The 18,161-nt window shown below is 48.6% G+C and overlaps 2 protein-coding genes across 2 annotated transcripts in view; both read left to right on the top strand.

The window, feature by feature from the left end:
* The first annotated feature begins 695 nt into the window (after positions 1 to 695).
* On the top strand, positions 696 to 5,649 carry LOC149372700 (uncharacterized). The gene is made up of 4 exons (XM_089586878.1): positions 696 to 982; positions 3,602 to 3,848; positions 4,068 to 4,228; positions 5,096 to 5,649. The coding sequence occupies exons 1-4, from the start codon at positions 913 to 915 to the stop codon at positions 5,371 to 5,373; spliced, it is 756 nt and encodes a 251-aa protein (XP_089443004.1). The 5' UTR covers positions 696 to 912; the 3' UTR covers positions 5,374 to 5,649.
* A 2,577-nt stretch (positions 5,650 to 8,226) lies between these two features.
* LOC149372699 (MFS-type transporter SLC18B1-like) overlaps positions 8,227 to 18,161 on the top strand; it is a 29,462-nt gene continuing 19,527 nt past the window's right edge. Inside the window, exons 1-5 of the mRNA XM_089586870.1 lie at positions 8,227 to 8,512; positions 11,366 to 11,478; positions 12,549 to 12,644; positions 15,900 to 15,973; positions 17,947 to 18,094. Coding sequence (XP_089442996.1) covers positions 8,278 to 8,512; positions 11,366 to 11,478; positions 12,549 to 12,644; positions 15,900 to 15,973; positions 17,947 to 18,094 — 666 coding nt within the window. The 5' untranslated portion in view covers positions 8,227 to 8,277. The remainder of the gene's footprint in view (positions 8,513 to 11,365; positions 11,479 to 12,548; positions 12,645 to 15,899; positions 15,974 to 17,946; positions 18,095 to 18,161) is intronic.

Genomic DNA, 18,161 nt, shown 5'->3' with positions numbered 1-18,161 from the left:
TCCAGACGCCAGCGCTTGTGCTTTCGCGTAGGATTGACTTGCAAGCTCCTCCAGATAACGACGCCATTGGATGCGCTTCTCCCTCCTCTCAATGACGTCACGAAGCCGCGCAGCCCAATGGGAAGGCGCACACCCCTCGTCGTGGATCCAACGGACGCTCGGCAAGAAGATGCTGCAAGCACTAACGCACCAAATCCTAGATTCGAAAAAGAAACGGCAAAAGCCGCCTTAGCGGCAGCGCCTCCCGCGCACGGAGCGTGGGTAAGCGGCAAGCGAGTGAGTCCACTGTTGATCCACTTTGGCCATGATCGCTGGCCAGGTCCGGCTAATCCCTTCTTCCCACGCTAGCACCCCAGCAGCGCACGGGCCGTCGTCTCTGTGCCGACGGCCGAGCCGGCGACACAATATCAGGAATGAAGCATAGATCCCATCCGCGACCCGGGCCGTCCGCGTACGCGGCGCTTCTCTCGCAACCCGAAAATTGATTTTCATTTGGCTCCCCGGGCCATCCGTGCATCAAGCCGGCTGCGTGATCTGCAGAGGCGCCGAGGCCTAAATGGGATCACAAGTTGCCCGTCGCTGTGTTGCAGCGGGGGCACCGGGGGGAGGCTAACGGTCTGTCTCAGACCACTCCTCCGGTTCCCCGCCAGTGCGCGTATATAAGCTGGAAGGACACAGTGGAAGGACCCCGTACACTGGCGTCTGCCGCGTTCCGAGCACGACAGCGCACGGGAGTAGTGTGGCCGTTGTGTTGAACTCGCCGACATATAGCCCCGCTGACAAGACCCTTCTGAAGAAGTTTAGGGGTCGCCTGCCGCACGGAGACCCTCCAAGAGAACTGGGTCAGAGGTTGACGACGAGTCAGTGCCTACAGCCACAGCACCGGCCATCGTTCGTGCCCTGTCATCCAAGATGCGACTTTCTATAGTCTGGGCATCCTGTATCCAACTTCTGTTGGCTTACGTCACCCTAGGTGCTACCGGTAAGTAAACGGGCTTTCTATGACGTAGTGACGAAAGGGCTCATGGTAAACTCTTCTGCGAAGAGAAAAAACGTTCCAAAGAACTTGTCACAAGCCGCTTCATTCGGCTACACCTTTGAAGTCGCGACGCGTAGAAGAGCGGAAACAGAATCGTTGAGCTACAAGAGATTTACGTCGAGCTTGATGGCAATCGGTCGGAGTGGAACTAGTGACAGCTCGCGAAGGCCTTAAAGAGAGGAACATATATGCTTTCCTGAGCTTTAGACTTATCTCTGAAATTAGCATATAAAATACAGCGATACAGTCGGATATGCACTGTATCTGATGACCGCTTCACTGCAGAAAGATGGTTGAATTACTTATTGTAGCAGGCGACAAGGCGGTGTTTTCCTTTGTCGTATTACGTCATCTTGAGTAACCTCTCAATGCCAAAGGCATATGACTCATACCATCTTTTTGATGCCCATCGCTGTCATCATGCCTTGTCGCGCAAATAAACAACGTCAGCCAGGAACACGAAGCGGAGTGTCCGCACGAGTGCTTTATTCCACCAGGAAAAACGTACTGTTCGCGCTAAGTGGACTTAATTCAGAGAAGGTGGCTACTAAAGTGAAGCGGACTGTACCAAAGTATATGCTGTCTCATCCTTGTTTCTACGTTGACTTTTCAAGTGCAATGCACTGTGCGACAGCTGCCTTACGTACTGTTAAAATGAAGCATGAGCGGTGCATATTTGGCCGCTGTTTTCAGCGGACAACATGATGCTTGAAGGAGGCCTTTTAACGGTTAGTTGACCCCTCAAGAGAATGCTCAGATAAGCGATGGTTCCATAAGAGTAAGGGGGTATGCATTCAAAGAGAAATAACCGTAGCAGCGGGCGGCAGAGAATCGGACGGCCAAGTGCCATTAAGTAATTCGTGTGGCTGAGGGGGCCGCAGCTGTTACGGGACAGGATATTTTGGAGGTTAGCGGGGAAGGTCTTTGCCCTGCAACGGGAGTAGACAGCATGAGGATTATGACGATGATGCGTGTTCTGAAAAGAAATTGGTGTTCTGAAATAGATGTATTGTGAATCTTTTTAGTAAGTGTGCCTGCGGTGTCCGCGAATATATGCCCTTACCAACGGGACAGAAACAGAAAGCACAGACATATAGGTCGTTTTTCAACTGCTGCATGGCGTTTTTCTGCAAAACAAAACTTCCAACACCATGACACGCTGCTATTTGGCAAGCGAATAACATAATGCGATGCTCCTTAAGGGTAACAGGCTGGATTCCAAGGAAAGGCAAGCGTAACAGAAGGCTGCAGAAAAGTCAGTTGGGCGGATGAGATTAAGTTTGCAGGGATAAGGTGGCTGCAGCTGGCACAGGACACGGTTAATTGGAGAGGTATGGGAGAAGACTTCGTCCTGCAGTGGGCGTAGTCAGGCTGATGATGATGATGGAGTAACGTCGCGGCCTGCAACTCTTGTTTTCTTGCTAGGAAAATGTAACTGCCCCAGTAATTGTTGTTCGCCAGTTGCATCTCGGATTTCGTTTGGGGCAGTTAAAAGGAACCATTGCGTAAAGACAATTTTGCGTCTTTTAGCTTGAGCCAACCAGTGCTTTTTTACAAACGGTAACTGCGTCTTGACACTGTCGCTGAAGTGACAGCTTACTCTTACATTAATCTTACTCGCACTGCAAAATTGAACACTGACACCCTCATGAACAAGATTTCAAAATGAGGTGGCATTATCAGGCGTTGCTAATTTTGCTTCTCCCCAAACCCGCCGCGGGCACTTACCGTTGCTGCAAGATCATTTCCCAGCAGTAAATTTCAAGCTAAAAACAATGGTCAGAAAAATAAGATCACAGCCGTTTTTCTTTACTTATGGATTGTTTTCAAACCGTCACCTAATCATATTTTCTGATGTTTACTTTTCATTTTCTAGTGCTCTGACTGTGGCAACGCTTCTAAAGCCATCTTCTCTTTCAACGACCTTTCAGGCAAAGAAAAAGTTATCAAAGAGCTTTACCTTTCAGCCACACGGCGTACTGTGCCCTTACTCCTTTTAGGTTTTGCATTTTGGTGAAACGAGATTCATTTACGGGAATGACATTCGTAGATGTAAAAAAAGCTTAGGGTTAGGCACCGATCGGGATCAGCCTAAGTGTAACGGAATATGGGCTGAGGGCAACGCTACGAGCTATTGAAAGGAAACTATGGGGCGAGCTATTAAAGACGGAAAAAGATATGAGTGATTTCGGGGAGAAACACGAGCTGTTGATATCCCAGCTGAAGTCCACAAGAAGAAATAGACCTAGGCAGGTCAGGTAATGTGGAGAACACATCCTCGGTGGGCCCTTAGGGTAATGGAGTGGATTCCAAGGGAAGGCAAAAGTAGCAGGAGGTGGCAGGAAGTCACGTGACCAGATTTGATCAGAAAATTTTGAGGGATAAGGCGGTCGTACCTGGTTCTGGACCGAGTTAATTGTTGATCCATAGGACACGCCTTTGTCCTGCAGAGGTAGTGGATGGGAGGAGGATTTAGATGAACAGATGTTGTTCCATGACATGCTCGTGATTTATGCGGCAAAAGAGCGTGTCGGTGGATTGATGCGTTGCTCTCGTCTTCAGGTCATGAGTCCTTCTACGACGAGGACTCGTGGTCTCCTGGAGGCAGTCGGTGGGGCGACGTACAGAAGCGCCAGGGGCTCATACCGTTCCCCAGGGTAGGAAGGTCTGCGGCTGTCCATGACCTGAGCCCTGACGACCTCATCACCCTAGACACCGACTCAGCGGCCTCGGGGGGCTGGGCGTTTTTGCTGCTCCCCTACAAGCGCCGCAGCAACACATTCACGCCGCGCATCGGCCGCAAGCGAAGGTATACAACGTGCAGGTCTGGGCTCATTGGTGGCTTTTAACCAAACTGCAGTAAAAACAAAGACGCAACACACAAACAAATATAGTGCTGCTGCCGTCTACTCTGGCAGCAGACTCTTTATGCAGGAACAAAGAACATTTATTATAAGCGCTGGACTAACGGTTGAACGGCAGAGGAAGGTCTGCAAATATCGGATCCTTACACGAACGTTGCGCGCAGGTCCGTGGGGCGGCCCGACGACGGAGTGCACAAGGAGGACGGTGGACTGTCGCGTTCCCGACAGGCAGCCTGGAGCGACCTGGACTGGTCCTACTCGCCCTACGCGCGACAGCTCGTGCCTGTCGTCCGCAACGGAAGGGGAACCTTTGTGCCCAGGCTAGGTATGCTGGCGACCATAGCTGCAACGCATAGACACGCCTAACGCGCATGTCTTTTAGTTAATTTTAGTATCCCGCAGGGAGAACGTGAGCTTTAAGACAACGATGCTCTGAACGAGATACCATAGGTTTGCGCTAATGCCAAAATCGCCGATGTTTGCTTGTCACGGCACGAATTTGTACAAACCACCATTGGGAAGCTGGGGGATAAAGCTGCAGGTGCAATTAGCCTTACTTTCGGTACGCTGGCAGTTGCTCCGCTTCTGTCTCGTAATAAAATGGAAAACTACCTCTACCGCTGTCCAGGGAGCCACCATAAGTGCACTCTGAGTGCCGGAGTCAAGCAAGTGGGTGGCTGAACTCACCCTGTCTTGTACGTGTGATAAATAATAACTTTTAGTTTGCCAGACACTCCAGTTAGAACAAACCATTGTTTGTCATCTTAAGACAAGCCTCACGTGCTTTCAGAAAAGTAGGAAGATAAGCCCGTCATAGGCGCTCCATGAAACCTAAAATACCTGTTAAATTGTTTTCACATTAAACATACATTTGTAATGTTATAAGGCTGAATAGGTAACTGCCAAATATTTTAGGGCAAACTGGGCGAAGCTTTTCTACAGGGCTGAACGAGTGATGAGGCTGAAGAAACAGAAGGAGCCTCTTCCTGCATCTTCAGTGCATTGCACGTTAAAGTCATGTCAGTGCACGTTAAAGAACCCCAGGTGGTCGAAATTTCCGGAGCCCTTCACTACGGCGTCTCTCATAGCCGTAGTCGCTTTGGGACGTTAAACCCCATAAACCAACCAACCAATCAGTGCATTGCATGAGGAGCTCAGGTTTCGCGGCTAAATATCCAACCCCTCTTCTCAGGCAAGAGGAGGTCCCTGGGCGGTGGCTACGGCGAGGAAGTTGACGCCGGCTGGGATACCAGCCTCGAGCTCGCCTCCTTCATGGACGACCCCAAGCGCGGATCCTTCACGCCGCGCATCGGACGCGGGGCCTTCACCCCCAGGATCGGCAGGACGCCCTTCACGCCGCGCATTGGCCGCTCCGCCGGCGACAAGAACTCGGACGTGGTAGGCGACGACAAGTCGGCCCTTCCTTCCTCCGCGTCGTCCACATCCAACTCTCAGGGCAACGCCGTCTGAACGACGGAGCCGCGGCAACGCTCGCTTCCGCCCTGCAAGTCGACCTGGAGGAGCCCCGTCCGTTGACCCGGCTCCGTCTCACTGGACCCAAGTGTCGACGCCCGTAAAGAAAGAAAAAGGAAAGAAACAAAAAACAGAGCCAGACGGACGCGAAAGACAAAAAAAAAGGTCGAGAGCATCGAAAAGGCGAATGAAATGCCTTGCCGAGAACCTAACACTGAGCAATGTGAACGCCGCTGCAACGGAGACGGAAGAATAAAAAAGGCTAACTTTGCATTGCTGTGGTATGACTGTTTTTGCGATATGCGACTGAGCGTGACAGCACATTCCCTAAAATGTGGGACAAAAGAAGTTGCAATAGCATGGCTGTGGCATCCAGCAGTACATTTTTTTCTTCTTATATACTGCTCTGTGTGCGTTAAAAGACGAAGCAGTTGTTCCTTTCGGGGTTTAACAAGGCATTCGACCTTCAAAAAATGGGACGGTATTTTACGAACTGAGGTAATTCGACTGTGCCAGGTTCTTTTTTTTGTTTGTCAAACTTCTACATCCTAATTTCATTCCATTTTAGGATATTTCAGAAGAAAGAACAAGAAAGACAAAGATGTATGACAGTAGAGCAGAGAGCTGCGGGGCTGCGCTCATCTCGATCAGCTGAACATCTCGGTAAAGTATGTCCCCCAAAGTTCATGCGGGAGCAAATAAAAAGTAAAAGAAACCAGAGTCCGTTAATTTAAGCAGCAAATAACAAAAAAATAAACCCCGATTTAGTGCGTTAAAATAATTGCGACGTAGGCGCGCTAGTACAATATGTATGGACCTTCCGCATAATTTATTTATGACGGTCTTACAGACAGTGTTGAGCGGCAGCTGGCGCGCACGGGTTTCTACGTGGCTGCAGCTGCCGCGAAAACCGGTTTTCCTTCTTCACCAATACACTACCAGGCTTCACCAAACAAAACATCGTTTTGCTAGTGACCTACCTAGTGCTAGCGCACGTCACCTGCTCTGAGCCACAGTGACGGGTGAAAAGATAAAGAAGTAAGAGTGCAACATTGAGTGTTATTTCAGTGCAGTGCTTTTCAATCTGCTCAGAACGGGAGACGTTCGAAATTTCACCCTGAACGTGTCTGCCACAACCCGCAGAGTAATTAACGCACTCTTACATGCGTAGTCAAGGTACGTTCCCCTAACAGTCCAGTTTTGCTACTCAGATCAAACAGCGATACTGCTCGTTATTCAAATTAGGTGCTCTTAGCTTGGCCTTCATAATTTTTGCGAATCGCAGTGCCAAGACATTGCATACAGCTATTCCAAGAAGGAAGGCTAAACATTGGGAGGAAAAGAACATCACGCGTATCTCACGGTCACTTCTTTTCTGACTCTTTGCTTCCCCTCCCCTTTTCTTTAGTGGGGAACACATAACACGTCAGTGCTATGGCCTGCATCGGCCAGTATGTTAATTCGCCCCTCCTCCCGGTAACGCACTACGCAGTGAGAACGGCTAGTTGCTCTTCGTGCCGTATTCCTGCCACCTATTACGCCAACATGGTGAACGGAGATAAGATGTGATTGGCTCTTACGTCGCACAGCCTATGGAAATGGTAAGTGTGCGAATGCAAGCTCACTAGGTGTCGCAGCAGTCTCCAACCCGTGCTGCAAGGATTCCGTGACTCTTCAATACAGAAGCAATGTAAAATTTACACGCATACAAGAATATTTAAATATACAAGCGTATCTCGATCGTATTAGGCATAGAACTGCGTACGGAACAGGATAAGCGCTGAAACGCTATGGCCGCCGACAATCTCTGCTCGCACTGAGCAACCGTGACGATTAACCAATGCGTCGTACATGGCAGTGCCTTTATCCTTAGCCAGCGAGGGTGACCTGATAAGAGCCGACTGATAAGGTTCGCGTGTCTAACTCTACCCTTGCCGTTCTACGAATTTCTTCGGAATTTTACATGTTTGGTCAAGACAACGTCGGAGCGGGTTGGTAAACAGCTTTCCGAAGTCCAAAGCTTTCCAGTGAGAAACACATCGCGCTTGTGCAGCCCAAGTGCGAGGAAGAATGTGCGCTGTCGAATTTCATCATTTTTGGGACAAGTCGTTTCACTAGCGAGTGCACTTAAATTTTTCAAGGACACCGAAATTCTTCTGCGCAAAGGTACGACTGGCCGCGCCACGCACACTGTAACACGTTGCGATGTGTTGTCCGTCGAGAATAAACGCGCACAAAGCAACTGTTGTCTGCTGATGCTATCCTAACAGTGTTAGTTTTTTCATCAACTTCGCTAATTAATTTACTATGCAGCACAACCCTGGTACTGTTGTTACGTGTACTTTTGCTGCGCACAGACAATAAAAATGTAGTTTTGAGCAAGAAGTCCTGCCTGACAAGCTCGCTTTCCTTCTGTAGCTGAAGCAACAAATGTCACGCCCATATATGTTTTCAAGAATTTTGCGCACATTTTACCTGGACGTTGTTTGAGAGCCAGGAGTGCTACTTTCCAATTTTTCGTTATAGTTAGACTTCACTAAATGTTTTTAGGTAGCAAGTACTCTGGCTGGCTCGTTTCGTAAGGACCAAGAGTACGTTATCGATTCCTTCACACACAAAAAAAAACAAAAAAAAAACAAGAAAAGTAAGGGCGAGTACAGAAAAACACGTGCGAAAAACACGTACGAATTCAAAGATAAAAAAAAAGGAAGACAAGCGGGCTTTAATTTCGAGACATCCAGTGGCCACAAGCAGTAGTTCTCGGGCAAGACAGCTGCCGCTCCCGGCGCTGGCGCTGGCGTTCACGTGATTGACTCGCTGCGTCCTCCCCCTTTTCAACGCAGACGCCGCGGCATCCCTCGCTTCAGCTCGCCGCTTAGCTGTGTTCACCCTTTTCCGGCGATGGTTTCAAACGGACGCAGCAACACAGGCATCTCCCCACAGTGGAACGAGCAGCCGTTGACCATTCAAGAAACTACCGCGGAGCCAAATAAGACGGATGCCTACTTCGAATCAATCGGACGGGAATACGCAGCTGATTCGAAGGATCACTTGGATCCGGATCATCAGAAAGCACGGAGCATATTGGGAAGCAACGAGGTGGAAGTGGCCGATTCGACGCGTCGGCGTAGTAAAGGTGAGCCGCTGTAACAACTATCGAAAGAGTTTCAAGACCAATTTCACAATGGAATATCTGTATGCAACGTTTTCTTAAGCGTACGCGGTGTAACCGTCGGCGCGGTATGTCGTTGATGGAACCTCCCACCTTCACTTGCTGCCCAACTAGTGTTTCGTGGGAACAGGTATCCATGGTCTTGGAAATACCCCTCGTGTGGTAATGCTATATAGGTGAGAAAAGCGCATGTGAGCCTTGGAAAGGGAGCTCTGTGGTGCGGGAAAGGGCACGATTAAGCTAAAGCTCTCAGTTCTGGCCTCTGAGAGAGGGCTGGAGTACTTCTGTGTTTTTTTTGTGTGTGTGTGTGTGTGTGCATGCTACGCAGTTCCACAGAGTGCTCGAGTGCCGTGTTTGATAGTGCATCAATGACACCTTGTTTAAGGCAGCTATTTTCTGAGCGCGTGCAGATGTGCTAGTGAATCGTTTAGTGTGACTTTGGTTCCCGGTTACTATGTGCACCTTCGGCTCTCGAAAACAATGCCTAGCGACGGGTGAACGGGGTGACATACAAGGTTTGCTCATTCACGAAGCACGCAGCAGGCACGACACAATACCGCCTCTAAGTGCCGCTGAGGAACTGCAGCTGGCACCCAACAGAGCCGTTCGCAAAAATGACGGTCAGTGAGGCCTAAAATGTTAAGTCGACACACTGGGGGCTGGTTCAGAAATAAGGCATCCCAGACCCAGTGGCGAGTGGTCGGATCGAGTCCGCGAAACACTGCGGATAATGCCGCTCGACTGCTCCAGACATTAACATCTTTGCAGATTCCCTGTTTCAGAGAGTTTGTTGCAGCGCAGGAGCTCTCATCTGGAGTAATTGTGCTCTCATTTTCGGTTCTGAAACAAAAACTAAATCACGCATTTCGAGAGAGGGAAGGTCGACAACACGTATAAAACGATACTAGCGTGCCTAGTTGGTTGCTTTAATTTTATCTGGAGACATGAACTGCGGCTTCTTTATAAATTCAGGCAGCGAATCTTGCAAGCGGACAGCCCCAGTTTGGCTCATTACACGACGAAAACAATTTGTTCTTTGTGATTTAATTAAAGATTTATTATTGAAGGTGATCATTCATCAACTTTAATTTTGAAAATATTAAGAATATGAAGAGTGCAGGTGATCAGCTGTGGAGCAAGCAGTTAAAGCGACGATAGATCGCGGATGCGAATCGAAGTGCCTCTGAACAGGCGCATACATCCTGTTCTACTTGCAAGCCTTCCAATCAGTGCTTACTGAGTGCATTCGTTCTCACTCCCTTGTGCTGGCATTGCGAAAGGCCGGAATACATGGAGCGTTTTTACGGCTGCAAGTCGACGATTTCGGCCCGACGGCGAGCACTTGACGCCCGGCGTGGAGAAAAACGCCCGCCGCCGCCGTTCTGCTTCCGCCAGATATTGACGCGCGGCGTCCGGTGAGACCGGAAGTGGCAGCTGAAGAGAGTCATTAGTAGCTTACAGATCCCGTTCTTCGTTTGGCTGCCTCTGCCTGCCGTCGCCAGCATGGCCGCCATGGCCGTCGAGCTGCGCAGTGATTTTCGCATGGAAATGTTATCGTGAAAACAGACGCTACATCAGACATGAAATGTCGCTTTTTTTTTTAGAGAAAACACGGCCGAATCTTGTATCTAAATGCCTGCATTTCCTTCCTGAAGCGAATGTGTCGAAGAAAACCGCAGCCAGTGGTGTCCGCCGCTGAGCGGGCGTCCAAAGCTACGCGACGCCATGCATTCGAACACGCAAATTCTTATAGATACTTATGCACGCGTGCTAAAGCAAATACATTGGTGTCGAAGGGAATACTTTCGTGGTTTTAACAGAGGAGTCAGCGTCGCTGCTCTCGCAGACCTAATTGCTCGGTGGTATTTGCCACTGGTTGATCGCAATTGCTTTCGCGTCGAGGGATACGCAGCCGGCGGAGCGCCGCCGCTTCTTCTGTCCGAGTATCTCTAGCCGCGCGTCGTGCCGCCACGACGTATTCTGCCGCGCGAATATCGTCGAAAAAAAAAGTCTCATGTATCCCGGGCTCAGGTTGCGACCAGAACAAGGTTAGGAATTTCATTAGCTGATCTGATTGCAGTCGAAACTTCTACGGCACCGTCAAGAGCAAGCAAACCACACTTGGCGATAGCTGCTGGTTCGAAAGTCTATGCATGCATTGGAAAAAAGTGCAACCAACATTAGCCGCTTTCATGTTTGAAGCCACTGCAGTGAATTTAGGTTTAGGTTTTCGGGGTTTAACGACCCAAAGCGACTCAGGCTATGAAGGACGCCGTAGTGAACAGCTCCGGTAATTTCGACCACCTGAGTTTTTTTTAGCGTGCACTGACATCGCACAGTACACGGGCCTCTAGAATTTCGCCTCCGTCGAAAGGCAGAGAGGTGGTTCCATTCGTTGCAGGTACGAGGAATAAATGAATCATGACGAATGTCGGTGCGACATGGTGGAACACATAGCTTAATTTGATGATCGATGCACGATGACACGTATGATGGGGGAATAAACAGCTGATTTTTAAGTGTCTTGTTACGGTAAATTTTATGAAACGGATGCAACCGAAAGTATCTGCCTCGGATGTTAGTCGATGGTATGGCGGCATACCGTCTGGCTACGAAAGAGAACTCGACAAATTCATAGGGCACTGACGAGAGTCTAAATAAAGTTGATTGTGAACAAGTCACCCACGTAGCGCTCCCGAAACATTAATTTTCGTTTGGCACTGGTCAGTGACCGACAAATTTCTTCACTGGTAGATTTTAGAATTTTTCACTGTTGATATATGTTGCGCGCTTGACTGCCCATGCTTTGCCCCCAAGATGTCGGCTCGGGCGTCTGCAGCCGATCGAAGGTGGTGCTCGTTCTACTGGCGCTGGGCAACTTCTGCGTCGGTGCCAGTGTGTCGATGCAGGCGCCTTTCTTCCCAAACGAGGTGAGTGGGCTCGGGCATCCACTGCCATGTAATAACCTCACACGCATTTGTACAGCTGAAATTCACTGCACGTCGGAATGGACATTGCAAAGCTTGTTATTTATTTTTGGGTCAAATAGACATTGTAGTGGTTGATAATGGATCCCCTTGCGCTACTGACATGGCAAACAGCAGTCTAAAGTGTAAAGTGCAAGCGAGGATGTCACAGCTCGAAAAAGGAAAGCTGGCAGAATCAGGACATCGCAAGCACACAAGATCAACACCGCTCAGTGAACACTGACTGAATATTTGCTGCAAGCACTGCACCAGCACTATGTTCTGAGTCGTGGGCGTTTATAGAAGCAAAGCGATTAGTGGTGACCAAGTCATAGGTGTAAACTCAGGTAATTGTCACCGAAATATAGTTTGAAAGAAGGAAGATGTTTAAAGTAATGATTTAATAATGCAGAAAGAGGTAGAATACCAGTAGAAATTGAATCAGCAATCTCCACATATCCCGAGAGAGCTCTCTACTAGTCGACTATGAGCGCCCAACTTTGGCCGCTTTCTACGCAGCAGCTGCAGTCTCATTAGATGGACTACGTCCTCGGATATACATGTATAGCGATAACTGGGGTTGTTTAGAGAGACTCTCAAGCTCTGTTTATGAAACAGGATAAGGAGCCCAGGTGAGCCTTAGCTCAAATGAGAACCCTACATTCGTCATATAAGAATCGGGAGCTTAGTTCGCCACGACCTTCTTTCACGTTACCATTCCTTGAGAAACAAGCCTTTAAATTTAAATTTTGAATAATAAGCTGTCATGTCCATTTGCTTTCCTGGGAATTAGTGATTGAAGGCCCTTTCGGTTATTAACCAAGGCCTCTCCTCTCACCCTTATTCTTTGTCAACTCGTATTTATTGGTCGTACTTGTGACCTTGCTATAGATCACTAACACATTAAACTGCTTAAACACTTGTAAATATTTTCAATGCTGGGGAGGTGTTAAGACTGCAAGTTCAAGTAGCCGCTAATAGAGAACTCCGTAAATAATTTTTCCCCTGCTCCTCTCTTCTCTTCGCTCCCGCAGGCCGAGAGGAAAGGAATAACGCCCACAGAGTACGGCTTCGTGTTCAGCGTGTTCGAGCTCACCATCTTCTTTGTGGCTCCCATCTTTGCCAAAATCGTGCGTTCCTCTACATCTTTGCATCTCGCAAACACTGCTATGTGCGCGCTGCATTCTCGTTATTGCCATCGCTGGTTTCTTCGCTCTTCTCGCTGAACATTGTTTATTAAAGGCATAAAGCTAAGTCGACCACGTTTTAGAGCGCAGCTCATAGGCGCCCGTTTCTGCGTTTGGTGGTGGTGGTGGTGAAAACATTAAGAATGAACAGGAGGTATGTTTGGATCAGCCCGTAAGGGACCGATCCTTACAAACACTAGGTGGAGGTCCCTAGTATGGGACCCCAGTGGCGGTTGCCGCCGCCCGGGCGCGCCCGACTAAGGCTTGTTGGGCCTGTAAGTCGTGGCAGCCGAGCAGGTTCGCCTCCCAGTCCTCCCGGGTTGGGTTGGGGATGGGGGGAATAGCGGGGTTGGAGGGGCAGGCCCACACCATGTGATAGGGGTCAGAAGACACTGCACTACAGTGTGGGCAGCTGCCGCTAAAGGAGGGGTCAAAATGTTTTAGCGCTGCCGGGCACAGCAATGTATTGGTGAGAAGGCGGAGAAAGAGCCGCTCATCCGTTTTCTTCAGGCCTTTACATGGGCTAGGGTAAAGGCGATGACAATTGTGACAGTACGTTGTAATATCTTTGAATGTATAGACCGGATTAAAATCGGGTTCCTGATCGGACGGGGAGGAGAAAACAGCCCGGTGAGAGAGCGCGCGGGCGGCTGCGTCTGCTGCCTCGTTTCCTGCCAACCCCTGATGAGCAGGGGCCCATATAAGGTAACGGTGTGCGGGATCCGTTTCGCGGCGTCGCCGTCTCCGTTGTCCGTTGTAACCAGCAGTGGGCACCCTTTGAGCTGCGAAAGCAATGGAGCGGTATCTTGGAAAGGAGAAAGTAAAAGTGCCACCTCCTCCCCTCCTAAGCAACCGGCGCGTCATTTGGGGGCGCAGCTGTGCATAGCAACCGTGACGTCACACAGTAGCCGTAGAACGAGCGCGCGCGCTTCGGCGGTGGCAGCTACATCGCCGCTCCCTCGCCAGACGTCTCGTTGCAGTCGAGTGAGTGAGAGGCATGGCTCCGAAGCGGCCCAGTGATTCCGCGCCAAGCGGTTCGGGGAAGCGGCAGTGGGCTGACCACAAGGCTTTCGCCAAGCACACTTTAGAATTTGCAAAGTGTCTTCTGTATTTTTTTGAGGAAAGGAAATGCGCAGTATCTGTCTCCCACAACTGCGAAACCAATAGAGCGGTGCTTGGAGAGCAGAGGGTAAAATTTGTGAATTGATTTTTGAGGAAAGGAAATGAACAGTATATGTGTCTCACACATCTCGGTGGACACCTGAGCCAGGGGGAAGGCGCATCACTGCCCTTTTGGAACAGCGGACACCTCAATCATGCTTTAAAGGGACACTGAGGAGAGCACTATTAATATATTTTTTATAGCAAAATCCGATAGTTCGGCATGTCATGGCTTTGTTGCCACTTGGCCGGCAGCGAAAAATGCATTTATTTCTAAGAAATTTGGATTCGAAGTTGAAAAGGTTTTTCCCGCCGCTGTGATTCAAACTTGGGATTCGGCTATGACGACAGAGGACTAAGTGACGTGAAACATGACGTGATGCAGACTCCGTGATTTCTGGCTGCCAGCAGTGCGGCCTAGCAGCAGCCGAAAAGAAAGCTACCGCCGGCCGCACGTTGAAGGCATCTATCGGCTATTGCGGCCGTCGCTACAGTCGCTTCGCTTACGTTTGCACCGGCGTTTTGCGAGCGTTACGACGGATCTCGTTCTCGAAGTCGTCAACGAAGTTCTCGCAAATAGACACCTTTAGCATACCGTGTGCCTTGATACCGCTAGCGGAATACCGGGAGCCCGCCTAACGCCGGCGAGCAGGCGCTGATTGGTCCCGATGCTTCAGGCGAGCGCGTAGCTGCCTGGCACGTGGCGCCATCTGGCGACGTCAAGGAGATTTGCGCATGCATTGGCTGCGCCTCAGTGATTTGTGCTTCTCGTGTCCTAGCGTTGCTAGAACCGTTGGTTCTAGCAACACTGCTTTGTCCTATGACGTCATCACGCTTGTACTTGCGAGTTTGGCCTGTGGCGGCGATACCTGTATTTTGGTTCTTGCTCTTTTCTACGTCACAAGAGCTTTGTTGTCAGTATGAGTGGCGTTTTTGTAATCAGGAGCTGGTATTCTGTCGATACAAGCCAACTTCAATTTCTCCTCAGTGTCCCTTTAAGCTACGCGGCGGTAGTGACAGATGTGCGCTGCATGATTTGGCATTGACAACGTTGCGCCAGAAACGCTGCCACCTGCCAGGGTGGCAGGGTGAGTGGGGACTTTAATGTAGATGTAAAGACAAGCGGGAATTTCTTACCACTTATGCGGGAGAACATCCCGTTCTTCTCGCTCGTAACGGCTCCCACAGCTTTGACAACCTCTTGAAATACTTGCACAGACCTCGTGTTTGAGAACCAGGCATTGGTGCAGCAAGTCGAGCACATATCCATCTATTTCTCCGTCCACAAAGCTTCCTTCATGACAATCAAAAATGTTAGTGGAGTGTTTCTTGAAGAAGGAATATGTGTGAAAAATGACAAATTGTCTGCAACAGTGCATACATGTCTTGCTCGAATTCTTTGCCTTTGTCTATCAAAAGTTGAAACAGCTGATGAGCTGCGCTCAAATTTCGCATTAGGAAGTAACGTAATCATCGGCAATTTTTTTTTTTCAGTCTGCGCTTGCTTAGAGAAACCCTGACAGAAAGCAAGACAAAAGTGCTCATCCAGACCAATCTGCTTCTCCTGGAACCTTAAGGCTGTTCATTGCGAGGTTTCGGGATATCCAGAAGCACGTAAACAAAAGATTTTTTCTTCAACGTTTGACAGCAAGCGGATAGTGCCTGGATCCCTGAGTTGCATGTTTCGGAGGAATGATCCGTGCATAAACATTGGTACGAAACAAGGGTTAGCCATCGGTGAAAAACGGACAGTTGCCATCATTGGTGCAGGTCTACGTCATTTTGATTCGATTGCATGTGTTTGTGAAGAGTGAACGCGGGTAAAAAATTAGCGTGAATTTGTTCTGAATACTCAAGTAATATGAATTTTGGGAACTGAGAATTCAATATTTTGTGAATATTGATTTTTGTGAATACTCGTATAAAGCGGTAAAATTCGCGTGATTATTTTGCCCCTGAACATCAGAGCAAAGGGGTTTCTCACCGCTGAACTCAAACATGACGCCTGCTCAGCCCTAGCACTTTCGTTCTTTCCAGGTGCCGATCGTAAAGCCGAGATTTATGCTAATCTCTGGCCTGTTGTACGTTGGCACGGCGTCAATACTTTTCGGGTGAGTACCTCGCATACTTTCAGCGTATAAACCCAATAGTTATACTTTAACCGGCTGTTCTGAAGGCAGAGGTAATGTAAAAATAGCATTTGAGACTTCGGAGCGTTACAGCGTGAAAATTATTTTGAAGAACAACAAAAAACTAACTGGAACTCAGGACTTATTGATTTGTGGTAGAAATGAAGTTTTGTATTCAGTAGCTTGACAGAAATTATGGACTGAACAAACAATTTTTTCTATTAATCTACATACGTGCTCACAAAATGTCTGTAATGATCTACAATAAAATTTCATTACTAAAATGTTTGTGTTGCACATGACTAAACATCACTGCACACAACTTCGCTTCGAAGAAATGCATCGCAGCTTGCGTGCAAATTTTAATAGATATTTATGAGTATTGGCTCTTTCTATGGTGCATTTTTTTACCAAAAAGAAATTAGCGTTAAAAGGCTAGGTTGTTATCGCGTTTATAAAGCGCCCACCTCAAAGTCGATCATGGTGAGATAACGGCGTGCAGCAGACGAGTGACGCTTTCAATCTCAGTGCAGCTTCACATTTTCCTAGAAAATGATGCAGCCGCCTGTTGCAACTAGAAGAATGCGATATGTTGGCGATCGCAAGGCGGTAAAAGTTCTGCAATGTGTTTCTTGAGGCTACAGTCGCATTTCTTTTCGGTTTCACGCTTTGTAATCACGCTGTAGTTTTGGCTGAGAAGAATAGTTTTTCATTCATGTTCCACCAGTTCAATACGTACGGCGTAAAGAATGACGTATTCACTCAACTAAGAGTCCCACTTTATTTCATTATTCTGGCGATTTGCGGCACTTGCACGAAGACCGAATTTTTTAGTTCAATTTTCCAAATATATTCCGGCGAAGCTACTTCATTCTCCCTATACACTCTGACGCTATACGTGGCGCCTACTTGCAAATATCTTTAAGGTTCCGGGAACACCACATGCCATGAATTCAGAATTCTGGAGAAGGCGAGCTGAAGCAATGCTCCTCTTATACGTCCTGTCTGCCTCACTTTAGGCTGGTCCGCTGCTATCCACATTCAGTGCAGGCGTTTCAGTTATGCTTTAAGTGGCACACAGCTGGACAGCGATGCATGGTGGAAGATGCTAATAATGGTAGCAATAAGATAGTAATAACAGCAGGAAGCTATCGGTATGTGGAATCTCCTCGGGGAGCTAGGCGAATGAAAAAAAAATTATACGGACATTAAACGCGAAGAATTTTCTTTCTCATATTTTTTGTTCCCCAAGATTGAGGAGCGGCCTATACACGAGCGCGGCCCTTAGTCAAGTGTATACAGTTTTCTGCTCACCCCCCCCCCCCGCGCTATTACAGGGCGTCTGACAATGTATCTTAGGTACGCTAGGTGCTGGTTGTTGTTCATAATAAAGTGAGAACATGAATCCTACGTCGCAGTAATTCTGATGTCTTGAACACTTCATTGCTAGTGAACTGCATACCCAATACCCATGTGCCTACCTAATAGACATTTTTTTTTTGTGCTAAGAACCACTGACATTGAGGTGCACTAGCACAGTGTTGAGGTGTTGCAAAAGGCTTTAGCGCCCTGTGTGCATACATTAAGTTTGTCCCACTGTCAAGAGAAGCGGTCACTTAAGCACTTGGTGAACACACAAAGCAAACATATTCTTGGTCTAGCCATTGCCCAGGCTTTAATACATATGTACGTGGGTACTGATGATTTCCTAACGCATCTTTCGGGTATTTACCATTAGCTGAAGCGTTGAGCTGGTCCCATTGTCTTTGGACACTCACTGTCACCCGCATCTTCACCTGCTGTTTAAGTTGCGGTAGATTCCGCCGCGTGCATACATCACTAATTCACCAAACTATACCTGTCTTGATTCGTTACTTCTGCCCTCAAGACATTTCACGCGTGTGCGTCATCAATAGAATTTTTCTTCTTCTTCTTTCGCGTCGTTGTGTTTGCAGGTTCCTGAACAAGTGTCCTCCGGGCGCGACGTTTCTGGGCCTGGCCATTGCTATCCGAGCCATCGAGGGAGTCGGCACCGCCGGCTTCCAGACAGCTGTGTTTTCCATAATCGCCGCAGAGTTCCCTACTTCACTGGCCACGTCATATGTACGTATTTTTCCTGGCTTTTCCGAGTCGCTGCTGTCCTGAATTCGGTACCGATCGAAGGAAATTG

This window comes from Amblyomma mixtum, chromosome 1 (genome assembly GCF_055824585.1).
Source record: "Amblyomma mixtum isolate Tamu chromosome 1, ASM5582458v1, whole genome shotgun sequence".
In the NCBI taxonomy this organism is placed as follows: domain Eukaryota; kingdom Metazoa; phylum Arthropoda; class Arachnida; order Ixodida; family Ixodidae; genus Amblyomma; species Amblyomma mixtum.
Note: the sequence above shows the minus strand (reverse complement) of the source record. Positions and strands in the feature narration are given on the sequence as shown.

Bases quoted from the DNA above. Each gene is read 5' to 3' on its own strand.
- LOC149372700 (XM_089586878.1), top strand. From the start codon at position 913: ATGCGACTTTCTATAGTCTGGGCATCCTGTATCCAACTTCTGTTGGCT. The intron at 983-3,601 runs GTAAGTAAACGG...TCTCGTCTTCAG, and splicing joins CGTCACCCTAGGTGCTACCG to GTCATGAGTCCTTCTACGAC. The intron at 3,849-4,067 runs GTATACAACGTG...CGTTGCGCGCAG, and splicing joins CGCATCGGCCGCAAGCGAAG to GTCCGTGGGGCGGCCCGACG.